This window comes from Podarcis erhardii (genome assembly GCF_964252035.2).
Source record: "Podarcis erhardii genome assembly, chromosome: 2".
Taxonomy (NCBI): Eukaryota; Metazoa; Chordata; class Lepidosauria; order Squamata; family Lacertidae; genus Podarcis; species Podarcis erhardii.
The window spans coordinates 35,674,963-35,699,857 of record NC_138498.1 but is presented as its reverse complement, the minus strand read 5'-3'; the positions used below and the strand labels follow the sequence as shown (position 1 = coordinate 35,699,857).

General features: G+C 43.4%; 1 protein-coding gene across 4 annotated transcripts in view; it reads right to left on the bottom strand.

Annotated features, from left to right (window-relative positions):
- The window catches only part of LLGL2 (LLGL scribble cell polarity complex component 2), a 67,607-nt gene that overhangs the window by 12,107 nt on the left and 30,605 nt on the right, over positions 1–24,895 (bottom strand). For all 4 annotated transcript variants that reach the window (XM_081850692.1, XM_081850693.1, XM_081850691.1 and 1 more), the window contains exons 5-17: positions 22,268–22,386; positions 21,137–21,295; positions 19,580–19,742; positions 18,804–18,936; positions 17,941–17,995; positions 16,946–17,100; positions 10,725–10,942; positions 8,377–8,444; positions 6,121–6,274; positions 5,882–5,986; positions 3,510–3,802; positions 1,440–1,578; positions 37–187 (exon numbers count right to left, since the gene is read on the bottom strand). In XM_081850692.1, the coding sequence (XP_081706818.1) occupies positions 37–187; positions 1,440–1,578; positions 3,510–3,802; positions 5,882–5,986; positions 6,121–6,274; positions 8,377–8,444; positions 10,725–10,942; positions 16,946–17,100; positions 17,941–17,995; positions 18,804–18,936; positions 19,580–19,742; positions 21,137–21,295; positions 22,268–22,386 (1,912 nt within the window). The remainder of the gene's footprint in view (positions 1–36; positions 188–1,439; positions 1,579–3,509; positions 3,803–5,881; positions 5,987–6,120; positions 6,275–8,376; positions 8,445–10,724; positions 10,943–16,945; positions 17,101–17,940; positions 17,996–18,803; positions 18,937–19,579; positions 19,743–21,136; positions 21,296–22,267; positions 22,387–24,895) is intronic.

Genomic DNA, 24,895 nt, shown 5'->3' with positions numbered 1-24,895 from the left:
ATATTGTTCAAGCACATCGAAGCTGGTCTTACTCACTGTCTCTTAAGAAGGTGTCGGCAAAATACAAGGTGCGAACGAAGCCAGTGAAAGAGTCCTCTGCTGACCGCGCTTCAATCTTCCGCTGGACAGGAGCTAGCTCTATCTCCTGCAATGCATCATGATCATGCCTGGAAATTCCCTCTTGTACCTGCCCGCAAAACAAAAACGAGAACTAAGCAAACAACTCCTTTTCGTTTGTTTTATTAGATTTCTTACCTGCCCTTTACTGTAAGGGCCTGGGGCAGTTTGCAACAGAAAAAATATACATATATAAAAGCAAATAAAACAGTTACAGCCATAAAACAGATAAAAACCATTCCATACAGAAAATGGAAACAATTCCAACAATGCAAACAGCAGTTAAAATAGTTCCAATATAGGCACAGACTGAGATAAAGATCTGTGCTTTAAAGGCCAGAAGAAGGAGGTCTGCAATAGGTGTCAAAAAGACAACAGACATTGCCTAATACGTAAGGGAGACCATTCCAAAGTGTAGAGACCACCACACTAAAGGCCCGATTCAATTTAGCATCTCTCAAGTGGGCAGATAATGAGATTATAATGATAAAGTGGCATCTTTAAATACACACACACACACACACACACACACACACACACACCATACTTTTCTACATATAAGACTAGGGTTTTTTTAAAATTAAAAAATTATGTTCAAAATTGTGAGTCGTCTTATACGCGGATACAATCTCCCCCCATTTTCTCAATTTGGAGTCCCTAAAAATAGAGGGCGTCTTATACATGGGGGTGTGTTATACGGTAATATGCATGTTAGCTGGCGTCAGGTGGTTTTATTAAAAAGAAGTCAAGCCAGTTCCAAAAAAAAGGCATTTCTTATAGAGATGCTTGCTTTGAAGAAGAGAAACTATTTTTAAAAAAGAGAATGCTTTAAGGCCATGTAATGAATCCTTTTGCACCTCTTTATGATGGCAGAAGACTAAGTTCGCCTTACTCCAGGAAACAAGCACAATTCTGCTCCAAAAGGATCAGCCTATAGCTGCCCGAATCTCCTCCTCATATGACATATCAACGCCATGAGTGGCAAGGCTGAGATGCAATACTGTACAAGGGGGCTTTTTCTAAAGTCATGCGTGGCACCAGAGCAAGGCTTTGCTGAATACAGTGGTACCTAGGGTTAAGAACTTAATTCGTTCTGGAGGTCCGTTCTTAACCTGAAACTGTTCTTAACCTGAGGTACCACTTTAGCTAATGGGGCCTCCTGCTGCCACCACACAATTTCTATTCTCATCCTGAAGCAAAGTTCTTAACCCGAGGTACTATTTTTGGGTTAGCGGAGTCTGTAACCTCAAGCATCTATAACTTCAAGCGTCTGTAACCCGAGGTACCACTGTACGTGAAGCCGAGACAGCGCAGCCCCTCACCTCTGTAGTTCGTCGCTTTCTGTTTGACACCCTGCTCCTTCGCATTCGTCGGAAGGACTGGCGGAGGGACTTCTTTAAGGACTTCACTCTGGAAAGAGGGCCTTCCAAGGCCAGTTGGTCACTGGGATGCAGGGTACACCTAGGAGGAAACCAACAGGGCTGGTTCAGTTTCCCTTTTTAAACCAAACTGTTTTTGGTCAAATTGCAGCCACACATTGGAAGCCCATTAAGAGAGTTACCACATTTTGCAGCGCAGAGGTCTGAAATACCGCGCATAGGCATTGGCAAGGCCTTTAATTGCTTTGCATCAGTGATAAGAAACTCTAGTCCTGCAAATGCTTGTTGGACTGCAGGTCTCATAATCCCTGCCCACAGGCTATGGCTGATGGGACTTGGGAGCTCAACATCATCTGAGGTGGCCACCCCAGATGTAAAGCAACATGGGACAATGCTGTTGCTTTTTGCCTGCAGTTCTCAAACCAGGCAAGAGAGCATTCAGAAAACCAGAACTATTCTAAACTGCACACCTTATATTGTTCACAGTATTTGCTTTTGTGGAATGTTGGCAATTACTAAAGTTTTCCTAGAGGGCTCTAAAGGTATTCCATCAGTAAAATCCATTTCAGTGTTTCTCAACAGCCCTGAGGATTCAAAGTAAATCTGATGGTGTGTTTTTGTTTTCCTTTTCAAAAACAGTGCTACATGTAAGATTTCACACTGCCTTGCCCTTACATTCCACAAGGATTATACTATTTAGGACTTTAAATGCATTACTTTGATGATCTTTATCACTCTGTAGGACACACCAGTATTAATTTCGCGGAAGTGTACTCCGCCCTGTAACATTTGTGGGGAAAACCTTCTCCCCATAATGATCAGGAGGAAGGGAGGGCTCAGCCTCCCTTTGTCCCCAAGGCAACAAAAGGGAGAAGAGAAGACCTTTGGACTTCAAGAGAGCACGCCTGCCTGAGCCTAATAGTGTTGACTAAGCTGTGGTCAGGAAACAGCTTCCTGCTTTGGAGTAATCTTTGGCTGCCAGGGATGGATCTCAGCATTTTGTGGGGCTAGGAGGAAGGCAGAGTTCTCTCCAACTCCCCAATTCCTGAATATGTTGGGGGTACCTGCTGCCTACCCACCCCCACACAAGTGGAGCTTTGTAACTTGAGAAAAAAGTCAAGAAAGAGCCAATATGACAGAAGCGTACAACATGACGCATGGTGTCCGCATAGAAAAAGTGGATGAGGAAGTTTTTCCTCCCTCTCTCCTATAACACTAGAACTCAAGGACATCCAGAGAAGCTGAACGCCGGAAGATCCAGGACAGACAAAACAACTTCTTAACACAGTGCGTACTTAAAACTATGCAACTTGCTCTGGCAAGAGGCCATGAGGGCCACCAACTTGGATGGCTTTAAAAGAGGATTAGATAAATTCAAGGAGAGGGATAAGGCCATCAGTGGCTACTAGCCATGACAGCTCTGCTCTGCCTCCACTGTCGGAGGCAGTGTGCTTCTGAATGCCACTTTTCAGGAAACTGCAGGCGGGGAGAGCGTTGCTGTGTTCAGCCCTGCTTGCAAGCTTCCCATGGCATCTGGAGGGCCACTGTGAGAACCCGCTTAAACAATCAGGAGAAGCTATTGTAGATCTAAGCCTAAGGCTGGGAGGAAAATGCTTTGCCTAAGTAATTTCCTGCCCGAACTTTTTATCCAGGACTTCCAGTTCACTGATTGAACCCTTAGCACTACGCCTCACCAGTCTGGCAGGAAAACCCTGTTTAAGCACATGGCTTTTGAAAATGGCTGGACGTTCAATGCAAGACTTTCACCTAAACCCTTTATAATAATAATAATTTATTATTTATACCCCGCCCATCTGGCTGGGCTTCCGCAGCCACTCTGGGCGGCTTCCAACCCTACACTGTGTCAGGAATACAATTTAAACATTATCTACCTCTATCTATCTATCTATCATCTATCTATCATCTATCTATCATCTATCTATCATCTATCTATCTATCTATCTATCCATCTATCATCATCTATCTATCTCAATCAGGAAGTAACCCCCTTACTTGACAAAGACCAGCCGCTTCTGCTGATGATCAAAGAGCCCAAAACCGTGGCTTGTGCCAAAGGCTACGAGTTTCCATTCCGAGTGAAGGGCCAGCGAAGTGACCACAGCTGGCGGCTGACACTGGACCAAGACAAAGGGCTGGAAGCCTGGCTCAAACCGAACAGGCCCATCTTTAGTTTTGAGCCGCTCATGACCTTTCCACTTATAGCCTTCCTGATCCTGGAGGAGGTCCGCCTCTGAATGGTCAACCACCTGCTCTGCTTCTTCGTCATTTAGCTCCATTACAAGTACCTGGATGGGGCAGGGCAGGGAAAAGGGAGAAGGTCATTTGGAAGTGTGTTTTGAAACCTTAGCATTGCAAAACCCACAGAGTCTGTGCAAGAACGAAGGCCAGGACAAATGCATTTCCTCCTCTGGGCCTTTACCCTCGAAAGCATTGAGGAATACTTTTGCATTTCACCTATATCCTTCCTCGCTGGTTTTTCAACATCACGTCAGAAGCAGGGGAGTTTGAGCTAACCCAATTCACTTTTTGATTAAGTGTATTAACACCCTCCTGCAGCGTAATGAACTTTGAAGTAAAACAAAAGAAAAGAGGTTGTAGGCTTATGTAATTATGCAACAGAGGCAGTCATTTACCAAGTGGCTCTTGTAGCACACTGTGAATCTAAGAAGCATTAGCAGTCTTATTTCAATTTATTTCTACCCCACCTTTTCAGATACTTTCAAGGCAGCTTTTGAAAGTGATAGGCAGAACATATAATCAAAAGAAGCAGCAAAACCCAAATACAGTGGAATGTAAGGACAACACCATTTAAAAAAACAACAGCAACAACCACCGTTCATGAATATCTTATCACTAAACTATTTGGCAAAAATAATCTTTATGTTTCTGCCCTGCAGCAATGCTAAATCTATCCACTGCTTTCATTTATTTCTGACCTAATGTGGACAAGATTCTCTGCCCATAGCTTTGGCAGGACATTTTGCTTGAGAGGCCTGGCAGTTACATGCACAACAGACTGAGTTACCCATTTGGTACCCATGATGATTTGCACTAACCCATTCGAAGTCTTTAAAGAGCAGTAGAAGAGTCATAATTCAGAAAGCTACATGCTGCTCCTTTCTCATCACAGGTGGGTTGGGCAAGTTGCTAGCCCTGAGGCAAAGCAGCTCGTTTGGCAATCCAATGTGAACTGACATTTGCAGCCAATGCCCACATGACTCAAGCAGGCGTGTTGTTTTGGTTTTTTGAAAGAGCTGCATGACTCCTACAAGTGCAGTGGGAATCTACTCTGAAGAGTGTGTTTCGGATGCCAGGAGCCGGTGTGTATATTATTATTATTTATTTTGATTTATTACCTGCCCTGACCTTAAGGTTCCTGAACAGGTCGCAGAAATTTAAAAATGCAACATTGAAGGTGATCTGATACAGTTCAAAGTTAAGAAAGCCAAAAAGAAGAGGAGTGGGTGCGTCACAGCTGAGAGCCCAAGAGCAAGTTGTAACTAACTTCTAATCTGAATTAAGGCTCTTTGAAAAGCTTTGCATTTCACAGGAGAAGACATGCATATTTGTCCCCATACCCCCCCCATTGACATAGATGAACTTCTTTATCCAATTATATGGGGCAGAGCATCTGTGAACCCTGTCTATGCCCTGGCCTTCCACAGTCTAAACAGCAACAAAGGCTTTCAATAGTCCAGTGGTGTTGAGGCAGGAATTGTCAAAATGTCTTCCATGGAAAGGGCCACTCTATCCCAAATCAGTAATTCAAAACTAAGGATTCTCCTTGGTGCTCTCTGACAGGGAATTAAAGAGCAGAGATAGAAAAAAATTAAGTTGCAAGCTGGAAACTAGCCCAGAAAGTTTGCATTGTCAACACAGTCCACTGACTAGTGGAATGGTTCGCCTAGTATCAACTTAGCGACTTAATCTTCCCTACAGACATTGCCACATATACAGACATATATACACACATTCCTACTCTATATACTACTACCAGGATCCAGCTGGCCAAGAAACACAATGATTTAGAGAGCGAACAAATTCAAATTGAAAACCCAAAGATGAACAAGCCAGAACAACAGCTTAACTAGTGATCGGCTGCACAGCTGGCAGTTACAAAGGTGAAGATGGTACAAAATACACGCGGAGAAATTTGCACATGACGGTATCTGAACATGTACAGAATGCTTCCTACACTCTGCAGATCACTAGGATTGGGAGAAAAGTTTATGTAGAACACAGGGCATAACATGCAGGGAAGTTCAAACTCCTGCATTTCCCAATTGACGGGGGCAAAAGATAAAGTAAGGTCTGTGCTATTGGATGCAGTGTGCCCAAAAACCTATCCAAGTGCATTTCAGTACCTGCCCTGCTGTTCCTGCCACGGCCAAGTAGCTACTGTATTTGCATAAGAAGATCTTCTGGATCCCAAGTCTGGGGTCATCACTGTAAGGGTCAAAGGAGCCAACCTAGCAGGGCAGACAGGCAAGAAAGAAAATACCATATCAACACAAAGCAAGGTTTTCTGCGGGGCAGCTTCTCTGCTGCTCAGTTCAGCAGGCCTTGGCTTCGGAAGGTTTAAGCTGGGCCACGGACTCCTCACCTTGCGCAGCGGAGGCCATTCATCCTCCCCCATCTGGTTCAGATTGTCATTGGGATCAGCATCCGTGAGGAACACCCTCACCGTGCTCAGCTTATACAGGAGGTTCAGACAAACGCCGGACGCGTTCCAGAATCGTACTGTGCCATCCTCATGCCTGATTTGGGGGGGGGGGGAGAGAGAGAAATGAAGGGGGCAAGCAGATTACACCAGCAGCATAGCTTACTTTCTAGGTAAGTGAACACACTGAACATTTGCCACATGAGCCACTGAAATCCTTTTGGGCTAATTGTTTAAATACAGATAGCCCAGGCGGCTACAAAACTTTCCTCCTTTGTGATCCCCTTTCTACGCTGACTTGACTGCTGGAGAACTGATGCACACCAAAGGGGATTCTGGTGGAGTGAATAGCCAACTCGCACATGCAGAACCTCACTGTGGCCCAGTACAAAGGAAAACTATATACCCAGAACCACACCCCTGTGTCTGCACATTGCAAGGAAATGTCTGCAATGGTGGGCAAAGGGTCTTTCGGGGAAGCTTGCCTGCCACTGCTTCCAAGCCCAGCGGGGAAGCCTAGACTTTTAGAAGATACCCGAAGGCAGCCCTGTTTAGAGAAGTTTTTAATTTTTGATGTTTTATCGTGCTTTTAATATTCTGTTTGGGAGCTGCCCAGAGTGGCTGGGGAAACCCAGCCATATGAGTGGGGTATGTATGTATAAATAAATAAATAAATAATATTGTGATTCTTATTATTATTACTACTACGACAACTACTACTAACTACTGGACTTTCCTGAAGTTCCTGACTTTTTTGAAGACTACCACCCAAGGCAGTTAACTGCTCTCCATATATGTTTCCACACAAACTTAAGCTATTAATATTTTTGTCGGGCTGAAAGAGCTTTAGTTCCTTGTGGCTATCGCTCTAAAAAGGCTCTTGTTAGGTCCAGCTTAGTGAAGTCAACTTAGGGAACATAAATTGCAGTGAGCATTTAAAATAAATCTTGACAGGAATAATCTGATGGGCATACACAGAAATGCGTTCGCAGCAGCCAAATTAGATCCATGTTGTCTCCCATCAGTGGCCAGTCAACAGCAAGGACCACTCCATCAGCTCAGCTGGGACCAGCTGCCATTTGGGCTTCTCCCCTCTCCTCAAGCAATCTCCTGTGGTGACCTTTTGGCCTGGTCATTCTTTAACAGTTTTAAACGGCTGGCACCTGACCTGGCTTTCCTCCCTCCTCCTACCATTTCCCTATCAGGTGCATCAACTGGGGTGGGGGGCAAAGACACCTCAGCTCCCTCAGTATTTGTTTTAAGGGGAACAGGCCCCCTCGATCTTGAGGTGGCCCTGCACACAATGTCCGACGACTTGTGTGTCGAAGTTCCAGTGGCTGGCTCCTCCAGAGCACTCTGTCTCCTCCATCAATTTGCGGGGCAACCTGGCACCTCTGTTCTCTATTGTATCATGCCTCTTACATCCTCAGCCATTATTCCAAAACTGTAAAACCACGTTAACTTGCGGGGTGGTATACAAAGTGTTAAATAAGTAACACAGAACATTATGCTGCGGCACTTGTGGCACCAAGCTTGCTTGGGTGAATCAACGTGAATTCTCCCCCTGCATCACTGCTGCTTGAAATACACCAAGCGACATTCCAGAAATTAGCTTGTATCCCACTGGGTTTTACGAAGTCTGGTGACGGGCTCTTACGTTCAATCCTCTCTCCACAACATCAGTACATTCGGTTCTCAGGGACACTGAGTATTCTAGCTCCTGTATGCTAATGTTATCCTTTTAGCATGGCTGGCAGGATGCCTGGACCATTAACTGGGAGAATCTTATCAGGGATCTTGACAGGAAACCTCTTTCGTCCTTGCAGGAGTATTAAGGATACATATATTTTAAATTCCAGATGAAAAGCAACAACGAAGCCCTATTTAGCGTACAGAGAAAGACATATGGAGGGGCAAAACGAAACGATTGTTCCATCTCATCCACTTGATGTGAGACTTTTTATACACATCTACGCACACAAACAGGTAATTGTTTTGGAACTTTCTGCCTTCAGAAGAGTTCATTACCATTGAAGTGTTAAATACCCAAGTTCAAAATGGTAATCACTTTAACGGCTGTTGCACAAATGATGATCTTCACACGCTGTATTGGACTGACTAAGCAGAGGTGGAAACAAAACGTGAGGTCAGAAGCTCCAGAATGGTAACCAGAGGAAAAACGTCTGTTTTCATACCTACCCAGTAAGCAGCAAGTCTCTCTGAGGAGGATCTGGAGCCTTGCTGGTGCCTCCATTAATTGGCCATTGCTAGGAAAACAGAAATTGGGACAGAATGGATGCGAAGTTGGAAACACATAAGCAATGAAGACACAGAGGGAGCAGGAAAGCATTGAACACCAAATCTATGCAGATTAAGCTTTGTTTGGATTAAGGCATATATTCTTAAGGTTTTACTAGCCAATTTCCTTATGCGAAGGTTTAATATAAGATGGGGAGGAATCCATTAACCTACATTTTTTTTCTGTAAGCAGCTGCTGCTGCAGAAAGCTTGTAAATATTTGCAAACTGTAACTATTGGGGCTTTCTGAAACCGAACCCACAGCAACTACAACTTTGTCAGGGTGCAGAATATTGTCTTCAAGTGTTCTGATCTCTCAGCAGTGGACAAAACATGTAAAATTTGCTTGTCTGCATCTAGATGTGAGCTCAGAGCCAGAGTCCTTTGCAACAGAGGGAACCAGAAATCTAGATTAGGGTGGGGTGCACAGAAGCTGCCTTAAAACAGAGGTCAGAAGATCGGTTCTTCTAGCTGCACTGTCTGGCAGTGGCTCTCAGGGTTTCGGAGAAGAGATGCCCAAGACTGAACCTAGGAACTTCTGCATGCAAAACAGATCCTCAGTCCCTGAGCCACAAACACCCCCAAATTAAAGTTATTAAATTTCTGAATTCTGTGACAAGTTGCGCAGGCAAACTAACAATATAAATCAGCATGTTTTCTTGTGCAGTACATTGCATCCTTCCTGCCCACCTAGCAGTTTGGAAGCACGTCAAAATGCAAGTAGATAAATAGGTACCGCTCCGGCGGGAAGGTAAACGGCGTTTCTGTGTGCTGCTCTGGTTCGCCAGAAGTGGCTTAGTCCTGCTGGCCACATGACCCAGAAGCTGTACACCGGCTCCCTTGGCCAATAAAGCAAGATGAGTGCCGCAACCCCAGAGTAGGCCACAACTGGACCTAATGGTCAGGGGTCCCTTTACCTTTAACACTGCATCCTACACATGTTTAACACTTCAGCAATTTCAACCATATGCTGTTGAAGGCCGCTGATTGCAATCCCGCAAATTAAAAGCAAGCAAAGCAGAGAGCTTTTTGTGGTGCGTTTTCCTAGCACGAAAAGAGCATTTAAGCTCTCTGTCTTGCTTGGGAAGCAAGGCCCTCTCCACGCACCAGGTCTGAGATGCCCCTGTGCAAGATGTAATGGGAACTTGGAAAGACCTGCAAGATCTCACTGGAGCACCCCAGGACCTCTAGAGTCAGTGAACATAGAAGGCCTTGCTCCCCAAGGAAGGCAGAAACCTTAAAAATGCATTATTCCTAGAGTGCCCCAGGACAAGAGCGCCAGTGTGGTGTAATGGTTAGCATGCTGAGCTGGGACCTGGGCGATCTGGTTCAAATTCCCACCCAGTCATGAAAGCTCACCGGGTGACCTTAGGCTAGTCTCTCACAGCCTAACTTATCTCACAGGGTTCGTTACAAAGATAATAGGGGAGAAGAGCCACATATGCCAATCTGATCTTCTTGGGGGGGATAAGCAGGATATAAATGCAATAAATGAGATAAGGGGGAAGAATGGCAGATGAAAGTGATGGACTATATGGAACTGGCGGAAATGACTGGCAGAATCCGAGACCAAGGTGAAGAGTTGGTGGAAGAAGATTGGAAAAAATTTAAAGTTTATTTACAGAAACATTGCAAAATTAAGGAATGTTAGAAGGATGTTGGAATGAAGTAATGTGGTTTTAGCAGAAATTATATAAAGGATTAGGTAAAAATTGATTTTTTAATTGGAGAAAGACGAGAATGTAAAATTACAGTATATTAAGATAAATTATTAGGATAAAAACAAAGCTAGAAAGGATTTGCTGAAATATCTAATTGAACTAGAATACAAAAAAGGGAGGTGTGAGGAGGTCAAGGAAATAAGCAAAGGAAAGAAAGTTATGTAAAAGTTTGAGCTGGTTTTTTTTCTTTTTCCTCCTTTTTTCGAATTGTTTGTATTTTTGTATTGTATTTTCTGTATTTTTTTATTGTCCTTTTTTTGTTTTTTCTAATTTTCTCTTTGTAATCTTTAAAATTTGAATAAATATTATTTTTTAAAAAAAAGAGATAAGCAAACAGATTTGGGTCTGGGGTCCATAATTATCTTTGAGTACTCAGGCTGGAATGCAAGATTACATTGCTGAAACGGCCTCATCCTTTGCTTGTGCCTTCTCTCTCTCAAGCGGGACTTCAGATGCAGTGTGAAATCCAGTATTAATATGAAAGGGACTCGTTCATTCTGTTCCAACGTTCATGCATGCAAGCCATACCATATTAGAGAACTGGGAGTTCTGTTTACTCCCGGCACTGATGATCCTTTCCCATAACTTGAGAGGGATGTTGGAGACATGGTGGGAACATGTGATGGCTGAACAGTGAAGAGATGCCAGATATGGGGGTTGCACTGATGGCCAGCCTGGAGACATCAAATCTATGACTACTAGCTCTTCCTCTGCTAGCACCACCATGGCAGATGGGTCATCAAATTCTGCAGGAAAAGGAATCAATAAATAGCCATCATTTCACTGGGGGAGAGACAGCAGGGAGAAAACAAGCGTGAAGTACTTTAATCAGTGGACACAAATAAGCAGCATGGTTTATCTAGGCTTGGGGCTGAGCAATATTAGTTACATTATGGATCTTGAAATAATCACACAATTCCTCCCCTTCTCTACCCTTGTCTCTATTTTCATTCTTCTTCCATTGGTCTAGTTTAGACCGCACATCCCCTGGCAAAGAAACCAGCCAAACCTGCCCCTGGCAAAGAAGAAAATATAGAGATGGTACTATATACATTTTATTTATTGAATTTCTATCTTTTCCTTTCTCCCAATGGAGGCAAATAACCAAGCAGCAAAAGAATACAATTTAAAAAAAAGAAAGAAGACACGTATGTAAAGCATTTTAAACGGATTAAGAACATATCAAATAAAATCTTTTCAAAAGCACATTATGCCTGTGGTTTCGTCAATTGCACCGTCTCCCCCATTTGTTCCAGGGCTCAAGTCAAAGTGTTGATTTCGGCCTTCAAAGCCCTTCACCAGAACAATTTGCTTTCATGTGCGACCACATGAAGCGGGAAACAGACTGCTCTGCTCAGTGGTTCACTCCAATTGCAGAATACTCTCTTCAAGGGAGCAAAGGTGGACTTTGGTCTTTCAAATTTCAGTGGTGCATCGTGAGACCAAAATCCGGTGTCCCTACCTTTCGCCTTCAATTCTGCGCATGCACTGCATCATAGTTATAGCAACCCCCTCAGCTTGGTGCCCAGTGCGAGGGAACCAACCGCACTGCCCTAAATCTGGCTCTGAAGGGAGGCCCAACTAGAGCTTGATCTGGTGTCATTTAGGCAGTAGGCAAAAATATTTTATTTTCCCAGTCAAAAAAGTAGTTTCAAAAGCTTTACGCAAAGTAGAGCCATTGAATTTCATTAACTTAGGCATGTTTATTAATTCCAGTGGGTTTTACTGTGTGTCAAACGTAGCTGATGGGCTCCCCACCCTGCAATCATCTGTGCTTTGTTTTTAAGCTGCTTTGAATTTTTGTTTTTACTCCCGTTTCCTTTATGCTGCTCTTTTATATTACGGTGTTTTCATGTCTGCTTTCATCTTTGCTGTATTGAAATGTTCACTTTGAAAAGCTGCCTGGAAACCTGCTGAAGGGCAGGGTATAAATTCTTCAAAAACAACAACAACAAAGTGCACGTCTGAGAAGCACAAGTTTTATTTTTCTGCCCAATCCAAGTTCCTGTGGTGCAATCGCCGACACCCCTAATAGGCCATTTATGTGCTTTATCCAAGATTATCTATGGAGTAAAAAATGTCACGTGAAATGACCGAGAACTGGAAATCAAGGACCCGATGCAAGCAGGTGGGCTATGTGACTCTTTTCATCTGCCATCCTTTAACGGGTAAAAGACAGGCTGCATTGTGCATGCTCAGCAGTGACCCAGTTAGTTGTATGTTAGACCATTTCTAGGAACTTAGGCCAATCCCAGCAAAGTAAGCTGCTTAAAATGTAGCAGCATTGCTGGTTCTGAGAGCGGTTGATCCGTTTGAGAACAAGAAGAATTTCATTACAAACGGAAAGCTGCTTCTGCAGCCGGCTCCAGAAACTCATCACTGCTCTGCTTTTCGAAAGCAAAATGCACAATGTGTCACAGAATCACATGTCGTATTGTTTTCCGTTATAAATGAACTTGGCAAAAGGTGGCTCCTCCAACATGGAGATGCACAGCACCTTTGCAACAAAAAGAAGAAGTCACGGTGCATTTTAAACTAATCGAAGTATTACAGTAATTTAAAATGGATAGAGGCAATTTGGCAAGCGCTTGTCTGCACCGAGTTAATGCATACTGTTGGGTGTGTTGTGCTTCCAGAAGGCTGTTCCTTGAAACAAAACAAAAAGCCTCCTCGTAAATGTCCCTTTAATAATAATAATAATTTATTATTTATACCCCGCCCATCCGGCTGGATTTCCCCCACCACTCTGGGCGGCTCCCAACAGAATACTAAAAACACAATAAAACATCAAACATTAAACAACTTCCCTAAACAACTTCCCTTTATGTTTTATCATTTCAATATTTGTCATTTTAAAACCACATGTAGGTTTTAAGGGAGTAGGATTGCATGGATTAAACTTAAAGCAATTACAGTGGTACCTTGGGTTACATACGCTTCAGGTTACATATGCTCCAGGTTACAGACTCTGCTAACCCAGAAATATTACCTCGGGTTAAGAACTTTGCTTCAGGATGAGAACAGAAATCGTGCTCCGGCAGCGCAGCGGCAGCAGGAGGCCCCATTAGCTAAGTGGTGCTTCAGGTTAAGAACAGTTTCAGGTTAAGAACGGACCTCTGGAACAAATTAAGTACTTAACCCGAGGTACCGCTGTAATATCTTCTGATAAGACTTAAAAAAAATGGTCCCAATTACCTCACAGATTATATACATTAACAGAGGTATGAACCACTATGTTAAGAAAAGCACATAGGGCAGAATGCCTCTTTTGATGTATGCACCTATATTGCAGAGCAGGCACAGTCCAACAGAAGGGTGCAATTTGCTTGAAATGTGTTGCTTATACTCATAAGCAAATTTAGCCAATCAATGAACAGGCACCACTCATACGGGTAACAGACTAAAACTGCAATCCTACACACACTTATTTAGGAAGCAAGCACCACTGAAAACAGCGGGACTTGCTTCTGAGTAAACATACAAATGACACTCTAATCAGGAGAGAGCCTTTGTAAAGAGCTGAACACCCTGTTCCTTTTAAAGAAAGGTTCTTCAGCATCTGTTGCCACTGACAATTTCTACACTGCCCATAGATACTGCGATCCATCATATACAGCTAGAATGTGGGAATTATTAAATAATATGGGGATGCCAGGTATACTAATCAAGTGTCTCTTTATTTATTATACATGCTAGCCTTTTGTTTTCTATGGAACATTAAGCTATGGGGGTTTGTGGGAGGGCAGAATCCAACTAATTTGTTCTTTCAGCAGAAGGATTTCCACTTGCACAAAGGAACTTCCCCCTCCCCCATGTGCATCTCACACCCGCTGCAAATCTGCTCTGGAGGGTTGGGGGGAAACCCATAACAGATTTAGGGGGTCCATGGGGGGCGGTGTTCCACTATGCAAGCAGAAACCCTTGTGCTGACAGAACGAATTAATTGGATACTGCTCACAGTTTTCATATTTCAGCATAAGGTAAAGGTAAAGGGACCCCTGAGCATTAGGTCCAATCGTGGCCGACTCTGGGGTTGCGGCGCTCATCTCGCCTTATTGGCTGAGGGAGCCGGCGTACAGCTTCCGGGTCATGTGGCCAGCATGACTAAGCCACTTCTTGCAAACCACAGCAGTGCACGGAAACACCGTTTACCTTCCCAGCAGAGCTGTACCTATTTATCTACTTGTACTTTGACGTGCTTTCGAACTGCTAGGGAGGGATAAAAGCTTAAGACAACTTATTTGGAACCCCCATCTGCAAAAATTTCCAAGCACCAAGTGCTTTGAAAGTTAACGTTGCTAGCAAAGTCATCTTTGCTGAGCATAGTTGATCGTGTATCCTTTCGTTGGAAGTTGCCAAGTAGTAGAATTAAGCAATCTCAAAGAGTTGTTTCTAATGGTGCATTTAGTACCAAGGCAGAAACAGCAGGCATACATTGTACTCCAGCTATAGTAGCAAACCAATTGCAAAAAAGACTGCTTTCCACCCTTCCAGCCCCACTTACTGGAAAAGATAGAAGCCCTGCTCTTGTGTTATGAAGAGGACAGGAAAAGCAGCCATTTACACACAACTGACACGATACAAAGCATTTCTGTCCTCCACCTCTCCAGTTACATAACGCATTGTAAGAAGTCGCCCCAAATGATCAGCTCTGAAAGCATCCTTCCCACAGCACGGACACTCGGTAAGTGAAAGAATAGCTTCCCAACACCACCAGAGCCATTACATAAGCATTACACATTAACCTAAGTGGATTTGGTGCACAATGAGTGGCCCACTCTCACACTCTGTTGAGCGAAGGAAGGAGCATGTGAGGTGAGCCAAGGCAGATTCCCATTAGGCTTAAGCGGTCAGTTACAGGGAAGCTGGCCAACCACAGGAACCTCAGATGACTGAACGACTTCCTGGGCTAAGCCTGCAGCAGTTGTAGCACTTCCTTCTTCAGTTCCTGTATGCCCTGTTGCACACGTGGCCTGTGTGAACAGCTGTGCAACAACAAGTTGGGAGACAATCGCTCAGACCCAAAATGTTGAGGAACTCCACCTAACACCACTCCTCTTGCCCAGAAGCAATCTTAGGCTTGCCAATCAGAAGGTTGGCAGTTCGAATCCCTGTGACGGGGTGAGCTCCCGTTGCCCTGTCCCAGCTGCTGCCAACCTAGCAGTTCGAAAGCACACCAGTGCAAGTAGATAAATAGCTGTGGCAGGAAGGTAAAATATTGTCCTTTCACCTTAAAAGTCTGTTTTCATGGACAAGGAGAACAGGGCTGACTTCCTTCTCACTAATAGCCATGTGTTTGTAAAACTAAATGAGTCATATGCCTACAGTGATGCAGTTTCAGCACACATGGAAAACGTACCTGTTTACTGAAGTGTTTGCTATGGATGCCAGCCGTTTGTCCCAATCTGTTTAGTTAAGCTTTGTGCTGACTTTTAATGCCACTGGATTCTATTGTTTAATGGATTTTACAGTAAACCACACTGAGCACTTTTCATAACAGTGTATAAATAATTTCAAGAAATTGATACACGTCTCAGAGAGTAATTAAGGGCAGCACTGCAGATGCAATCTATGAAGAATCTCTAGTGTAATAGTGGGTAATCTGTGGTCCTCTAGATGTTGCTGGACTTCCAACTTATACGGAATATTATGGTGCTGGTGCTGGTTGGAGTTTAGACTTAGTGTTGCTGTGTTTATAATGGACATATGGTTTTACACCTGTTTTATATTCCTGCTTAAATTATACTGTATGCTGTGTTGTTAGCCAAGAGGTATAAAAACTCTTAAACAAATAAGCTGCATTCAGCATGGCTTATGGTCAGCGATGATGCGGGTTGTAGTTCAGTAATATCTACCGCATTTTTCGCTCTATACGACACACTTCTCCCCCTCCAAAAATGAAGGGGAAATGTGTGTGCGTCCTATGGAGCAAATGCAGGCTTTCGCTGAAGCCTGGAGAGCGAGAGGGGTCGGTGCGCAGCGACCTCTCTCGCTCTCCAGGCTTCAGGAAGCTATCCGCAAGCCTTGAGAGCTCGACAGGAGTGCCCGCCGGGCTCCCCAGGCTTGCGGATAGCAGCCTGCATCCTGAAGCCTGGGGTGCGCTGAGCTCCCAAGGCTTGCAGATAGCAGCCTCCAAACCCGACCTGGTTTGGAGGCTGGCGGTGGGGAAAGCAGCGCTCCCCACCCCCCACCAGCCCCAAAGAGCAGGCTGAAAGGAACCCAAAGCCTCCGGAACTCCCGCTGGGCTCCGGAGGCTTCGGGTGAACGCACCTTGAATGCACAGAACGCACCTTGACTTAGAGGGGGAGAACAAGAATTTTTTTTTTCCTGTTCTCCCCCTCCTATGGTCTGGTGCGTCCAATAGAGCGAAAAATACGGTACTTGATCTAGCACTATGAAACAGCATCCTACGCCCATGAAAGATTTCCAATGGTCATTTTCACAGCTGAAAGCTGCAATTGCTATCAAGTTTCTCTATATTTCTATCAAAATGCTTTACATTTTTAGCTCCCAAAAGATGGAGCCTATAAATACAAAACATCATCCGTTTACTAGTTTACCAAAAAATAAAATACTGTAAAACAAAAAAATCCAACACACAACTAGTATTCCACAATGATCACACAAATCGGGGCGCTAATAACAACACATTGGGTAGTTCAACTCCAAGCAGCACCCAGAATCTGAACCCTCAAAGTAAAATGTAGTTCCAACTAAAGCTCCCCGAGAAATCAAAATCCGCCACATACCTGCAAGTGGATCTGCGTTGGCAATAACAAAGAAGTCTATCACTCGTGATGTAAAGTCAAAGGCAGTTTGCTGATTGCCATAAATGACAGAAATGCTATGCCTGTCACCATAGCTGGCCCGTGGCATCCCTCCTTGAAATATAATGTAAGGAAGCCTTAGAGAAAAAGAAAATGTAACAGATATACAATTTAGGTACCTTCCTCCTACTTAAAAGCATTTCATGCTTCAAGCTAACCAAACCACTGCAGAGACAGAATAATTCTCTCTTGTGGCAAAATGCATCCCCCTGAATCTTTAGAATTTATCTTAAGCCTCTAGCAATCAGAGAAGCACAAATTTGCTGTTTTAAAGTCCTAAGTGGCCTGGGCACAGGATCTCAAGGCCAGCTTTCACTACCCATCAATTAACATTGTCAAGCACCTTTCTCTGTGTGCCCCCTCCCCTCTTTCAAAAAGTCTGAACCGTGGTCAGCGGAGTGAGGGCCTTCTCCATGGTGGCACCCAAACTGTGGAACAATCTCCTTTAGCAGAATCACTTAGAACCAAATACATCATTTTTTAGATGCCTCAAGAAGTCCACCTGTTCTCTCATTTACTATTACTGTGTTTGCTTTTTAGCTGTTTTTATTTGCTGCTTTTATCTCCTTTTTAATTATATTGCTACAGATATAGAATGTTATTGTTTTAGGATTGTTTGTAAGCCACCTAGGAAGGAATTCATGGTAAAATGTAAGACATAAATCCTATTTTTTATATATATAAAAAAACTATGACAGTATTATTTCTGAGTGGATTGAAAAGAGCAGGCAATTTCTAACTGCCCTTCCATTATGTGGATCAGCTTTCAGTGTTCAGATTATAAAGAGAGGACTTTTGCTGACACCTCAGTCAGCTGCAGAATTTCTAGCAAGCAGCAGTTCAGCTCTTGTTACTAAAAGGTCACTCTAGAATCTTAGGAGAATGGGCAGCATTGTAATATCTGCCAAAGTACCTACCCGTTCTTTGTTGTTTGCCAGTAAATCTTGGAGATGGCCTTGCAAGGAAAAGGACCTAGAAGGGCAGATTTTTAAAGAAGATGCCATGTTTTAAATAAATGCTTATTTTATTATATTGTTGTCAATTTATTATTTCTTTAAGCACCACAAAGCAATTTCACAATGCAATAAACAAATATAAAAACAACTGCACATATAAAACCATTTCAAATCGAAGACAATTATTTTAGTCAAAAATCCACACGACTGAAAGTAGCTGGAGAATCGTTTAGTTTTATCATTTAACCTGACACGGCATGGCAACACACCCCTAATTTTCCCATATGAAGGAGAAAGCGCTCATTACATAACTTTGCCCTGACAACCTCGTCTTGCTATCCACACAGACAGTGCAATCAGAAGCACCATGAATACCCATGTAATGAAGGTTGCTTATGAACCAAACGCTAGAGAAACTACTTGTACTAAAAACAGACCAGTCACTCACTAAAGGCACTCCTAACAGTAGAAAGCCAACTATTCCCACTGGCTCCCGCAGCTCCAACGTCTGGAAAGCCACCATCACTTTAGCAAGACTTTGATCCTCAGAAGCCATCACTTGCCAAGGGTACTGCTCCAATTCAGTGGAGCTCTAATTAAGGCCTACACAAAATATATTTTGTGACATATGCATTTTGGCAGGCCACAATATAACAATTCTCCTGTTTTTGCCGCCTCAGGCAGGCACAATTCAGACGTTTGAGCCTCAAGAGGGCGGCATTCAGCTTGGTGGGCCCCATGTTGTAAAGACTTACTGCTCTGAACACACGTCAAATCATGTACGGTTCCAAAGGCATGCACTGCCAGCCCCCGCCCATACTGACCGTAAGGCACTTTGCTGTCCAGGGGTTCTGGCTGCCTATCATCACTTGAGACAGGCCACTGGGCATAACTCCCGTCATAATGGCAGCTGATGATCTGGCGGCCGTTCCTCTGCCAGAAGAGGTTTTCCAGTTGCTAGGGAGAATCAGCAAACAAAAGATCTCATCACCACTGCGGTCCAATTCAGAAGAAACACCCCACCAAGAACTGTGTGTGTTCTGCTAGTCACAGAATTCGGTCACCTGACCATCACGAGGATGGGATTGCATGCAAGTCTCGGAGAATGGAAATAAGTTTCTTAGCCCTCGTGGTTGCGAGGGAACAAATGAAAAACCTGCGCTTACAGTACCCCACTGAAGGGTCAGAAACTAAAAGGTGGCCTCTGGCAAGCCTGACTTAAAGCTTATTCCAAACATAGAACAGGATTTGGAGAGGGGCGGTATGTGCAGTTTATACACAGTTATGGATGCAATCTTATTCTGAAGACTGAAGATCTATAGCCCAGGGACTAACTTCATGTGTGCCAGCTCAGAGTGACTTTGTGTAAATGAACTGCAAGGTTAAGCATCCACCTCCTGGGTTTGTCTCTTCCACATCAGCATTTAAAAAATGGTTCCAGGACTCCATTACAACATGCTACATAGAATACATAATTAATTGCTCAAGTAGGCTTTCCTGTTCTGTTTTCCTATACGGAATTCTCCCTGTACCTTGCTGTATATTCCAGGAATGAAAAGCTTTCCTGGCTGCAACTCACAGCCCCAGAAGGTATTATTACCTGATTGCCAAGGAAATGGTGTGTTGCTTTGTTATTTATCAAGTCCCAGAGGACAATGAGGCCCTTGCTGTAGCCAATCAAGATCTGATTGGGGTTCTGGGGGTGTTCCCGTAAGGCTTCCACCAATTCAAGGGACCTTCTGTTGAGGTACTCCTCTGGCACACTGCGAAGAAATGCAGGGGGAAAGGTTATGAACTATTATGAATACCAATGAAGCCACCAATATATGGAAGGACAGAAAGGAAACAGTTGGAAATTCTCCTCCTTTGCACTATCATGTCAGGGATCAATTTGGGCAACCTGGAAAATAGCCTGGCTAAAACCACCTGCTTGAAGCTTCATAGCCTCCATCCGAACTATACTGCCCTAACCTCTATATCTGCCACTGCAGCCCGGTGGCATTCTGATAATTTGTGGTTTTTTTTTTCATTTATTAACTGCTTCCCATAAAAGATCTTGATGCCATTTCCCACCAACTCCTCACTCCTTGTGATTCTCCCTTAGAAGCACCGAAATCTCCAGTCGATGGAATTGTTTCCCATGTCCTGAGTCACTGTTGTTACAATTAAATAATTCTATTCACTCTGGTTTTTTCCTTAAGCGACAGAAGTGTCAATTTGACTTATACCGACAACATTGCTGTAGCTCAACCAGCTACTTTCCTGACAGTGTCAGACTCCGGACTCCCAACAGCCTTAGCCAGTATTGCCAATGGTCAGAGATTATGGGAGTTGCAGCCGGCAACATCTGGGCAGCACTAGGTTGGGGAAGGGTACCACAGTTATTATGAAGTATTTAAAAGGTAGTCACAACTAATGTACAGTGGTACCTCGGTTTTCGAAAGTAATCTGTTCCGGAAGCCAGTGCGAGTTCTGAAACGTTTGAAAACCGAAAACTCAATATGGAAGCCTCAGTACAGAAAGCTCAATACGGAAGCCGTGTGACATGTTCAACTTCCGAGGCCATGTTCGAAAACCGAAGCATTTACTTCTGGGTTTACAGTGTTTGAGTTCTGAAACGTTTGTCAACGGAGACATTCGAAAAACAAGGTACCACTGTATTTAAATTACTAAAGGGTGAAAGCTGAATCCTGAAAATACTAAAAACAAGCTTCTGAACCTTACTTGGACTTTTACACTCACTCCCGCCGCCATACGCACACTGGGAAATTTTAAAAAATGCCCCCAAACCACTGGGGGGCAGGGCTGAGTACAGCTCCTGGTTACCTGTGAAGCTCAGTCTGCCAGGACAAAGAGACCTGCTCATCCACACCAACAAACCAGCATAGAACACTGGAATTAAGAAGCTGCTGTGTAACCAAAATGACAGGCAAGTCCCAGGAGCAAGAAAGAGTTCAAGTTAGACCATGTAGGCGGGGACTTTAATACATTTCCAGAGCAACTACGGAGGTGGCACCAATACTATTACTTCAGGTTAATATGTTAAGATAACCAGTGTTCAAAGGTCCTGCAGGCTTTTTACCCTCATTGTAACGCATGCGTAACACAACACCCCGAGATCATCCCTAGATAGCGCAACTCCAGCGTCTCATTTTACCGTTGCAGCACAACATCTGGACTGATGGTCCGGTCTTCTAGCACTCTGAAGGATGGGATCTCCACCACAAAGACATTACCACTCTCGGTGCCAAGATAAAGAAGTTCCTGCAAGGAGTGTGCGAGGATTGCTGTTACCTGGGTAGCACTTGGAGGGGAACTGTAAGTGGAGGGGAAAAGAGATACTGGTAAATTACAGCTGGGTGAAATTAGTTGCCCAGGCAGCTTGTATAAACTGTAATACAAAGCAGATACTTGATCCAACAGCTGTGTGTAAAGGGTTCGGAAATCATTATTCATTACCAGATATTTAAGTATAAATTCTCATCCCACAATTCTCAGTTGCCGGGGGGGGGGGGGAGGACATATGATACAAAAAGGGCTAATGCATAACATTAATGTGGGAACAGAAACTTGCTAGTAAGCTGTCCTACAACTCTACAGGAACAAACGATTTAAGCCAGGTGTGTCCAAAGTCCATTTCGGGGGTCCAATCCGGCCCACCGGTTGGTTTAATCCGGCCCCTGTGGCAGTTTATTTCCTGGGGTAAAATCCTAAAAGAAGCTTTCAACAACTTTGGTCGGCCCTCACATCCCTTCACTTCATCAAATCTGGCTCTCTTTGAAAAAAGTTTGGACACCACTGATTTAAGCAATCAATGGAATATTTTAAGCAGGGTTTAAAGACAAAACAAATGAACAGGTTATGTACTAAACATTTCATAAGTGCACACTCAAACTTTATGCTAGTGAATCACTTGGCGCAACAAAATCTGCAGCTATCCCCCCCCCCCCAAAAAAAAAATTCAAACTGTGGCTTGCTCAAAGATGTATGGAAGAACTCAGCTCCATTAAGTCAGTGGAAAGTACAAGTCTACACTCCTAATCCCTGCACAACATGAAGGTTGGCGAATATTACTTCTGAATAAACCCTTAGTTTGTAGAAAGTCATGTAACACACATGCACGCAACCTTTCTTCCCAATTCAGAAATGAGAAACAGGCTTTCCAGAGCGCACAGAACTAGTAAAAAAGCAGGCATTTGCTTAAACAATAAAAACAAAACAAAAAGCTGTGTCTATCAGAGTGCATCTCCTGGCCCACTTCTGATGGAGAAAGAAGTATCCCAGTTACCCAGGAGGCCCTCGGAGTGTGAAATGTCTTTCTTCCTGCAGCTCAGACATATTGCTGTGGGTCTGTTTCAGGGTCCATAAATGCAGGCTGTTATCATCTAGCAATGTCAACAAGCGGCACTGAAAATTAGACACACAAAAGAAGGAATGAGCAAGCATCTGAGTAGTACAGAGTGCAGCAACGTTTCAAGAGGCACATTATTCAGCAGTTGTGTTTATTAAGCCACAGTACATGACCAATCAAGAATGAAGTTTTAGCCGTCAGAAGAGTTTGTACTACTGTCGTCCTATTAATGTGAAGGTAAGCTATTTGGTAGAAATAAACACATCTGACAACGTGAGCATGAGACCACAAAACTGATGCTACAGAGCTCCAGTGGTTTTTTGCTTCAAGAGACTAACATGGCTCTCCTGCGGAAAAAAATCAATAGAAACAGGCAGCCCATTTCAGCACAGGACCAGGAGATATTAAACTCCTATATAGGGTAAGGTCCTTATGGAGGGAAACTCTATGGTAAGACAGCACCTTGCAAGCAAAGCTAAATCAAAACGTCAACACAATCTTCAATATTTTCGCAGTTTGGATTCTAATGTCAAAATCAGATCCAGCCATTTGACATACAGGTTTCAGGTTTTTATGTAACTTTGTAAATTATCTTATGCTGGTAAGTTATATGCTTAGATTGTTGTATGTTTAAATATTGTTTAAATAAAATTATTTAAAATATTACTTCAGAACCCTGTGTGACATCATATTGCAACTGGTATCTGCTTTTGTCCATTCAAGAGGATGTTTTTAATTGAATGTTGGATGCTACTGCAAACTCAGTTTCAGATGCTGATATTGTGAATTCCCTCTCAACATCCAGCACATATTTGATGTGAGAATTTGCAGAGGAAAACTGACGAGAAGGACAGGGGAGGTGGCTAATTTCAGCTCCAGTAAATATCAGAATCATACAAATCAAATGAACCTGAATATACCTAATTGTTTATTCTAGTTGAGAATGAGTCTCTTTGTAATGCAGTATGTCATCAGCAATTGGCCTGTTCCACCTTCTCCAATCAGGATCTTTATGCCTCCATCTGTACTGATTCTCTATTCTTGGAAATACCACCTCCATCTCTTATATTTAAGTCATTCCTTTAGCACCTCTCCAACTCCACTTTACTAAAGGCTTTCCTGAGCCACAATACAATCAGCCACTACTTTCCATGACTCACACACACCTTGACTGCTATTTAAATCAACCTCCTGTTCCCCAGAGCAAAGTCCAGGCAATGGCAAGGCTGGGTACCTGCCAGGGCCCCAAGACCATCATCACTCCTTTGCACAGAGTAAAGAAGCAGTTTGGGAATTCTGTGTTTGCATGTCTTGCTTCTCTTAGGTCAGGGAGAGGGAGTACTGAGGATGCTGTGCTTGAAGAGCACCAAAATCTTTCAGTTGGTCCTGCCCTTTCTTTCTGTTTTGTTCACTTAGCACAGAGTCAAGTGCTCTATGTAGAGACCCGGTCATCTCTGTGCTCTTTTGTCATGTTAAAATTCTGCACTTCCAGAGAAGTACCTGTTCAATTGTCAGCTTTGCTGGGCTAATAATTTGAACTCCTTGTAGCTCTGAGTGAAAAACACATCCCCACCCTGTTTAGGAGCGAGTGGCTCCCATTCTGTGACTCTCTTTCTCACCTTGCATTCTTTTCACCTGACTTCATCCTAAAGGAGTGGTGCCCCAGAATATTTGTTACAAGCCCAACCCTGGCCAATATTTAAGTATTTAAAACCAAGCACTGTCTGCTGAAGCTACACCTAGTACAGCAGGTAACAGTTCCCATGAGTATTCTGAGTTATTGCTCATTCCAAATGTTCTCTCTTTATGCGATTCCACTAAGGCATGAAGATCAGCCCAGGCTTGGCAAATGAGTAAGGCAGCATGCTAAAATAAAAATGCTCACAAACACAGAATTCTTCCTTCCCAATCTTAGAAGCAAAACCCTTTTAAATAATTTGAAGGTTCTTCTAACATTGCAGGATAATTGGGAGTTTGTACTATTGAAAGTGTGCTTCTGAAACATCAGTTTCGGGGAGAGTCAACCTGCTGAGTTACAACTTTTATGAAATTATTAAGAAACCTGCTGCAGGAGTAAAGTAGAAGGGGGTCTCTTTATATTCACATCCACTTGTCCTACATGGAGAGCCATCTCTCTATACAGGACAAATGCCAAAGTGGTAACCAAATTCCAAATCCTCTCCAGCATAATTAAAAGCTGTCTGGCCGCAGCTGGATTTGGGGCTTATGTTTATGAGCAAAAGTGACACAGCAGCATTCTTGAAATATATTCAGACTACTCCCAGTGGTCTAGAACCAAAATCAGGTTTGAGACTGCTAAGTGCAGGGCTAGTTGATGTGCTCTCCTCCCTCAAGATGTTTGTTCCTTCAAGTATATCCGGTTTTTAAAATGAACACAAAAATGATCTTCAATCTACAAGCAGTGCCACAGAGTAGAGGCAGAGTCTATTAAAGTATATTGTAGGGAAAACAACTGAGTCCTATAGTACTTTAAAGAATACATTTATTGCTGCAAGAACCTACACTCTGGTCAACAAAAGCTTATGCCACAATAATTGCATTTAT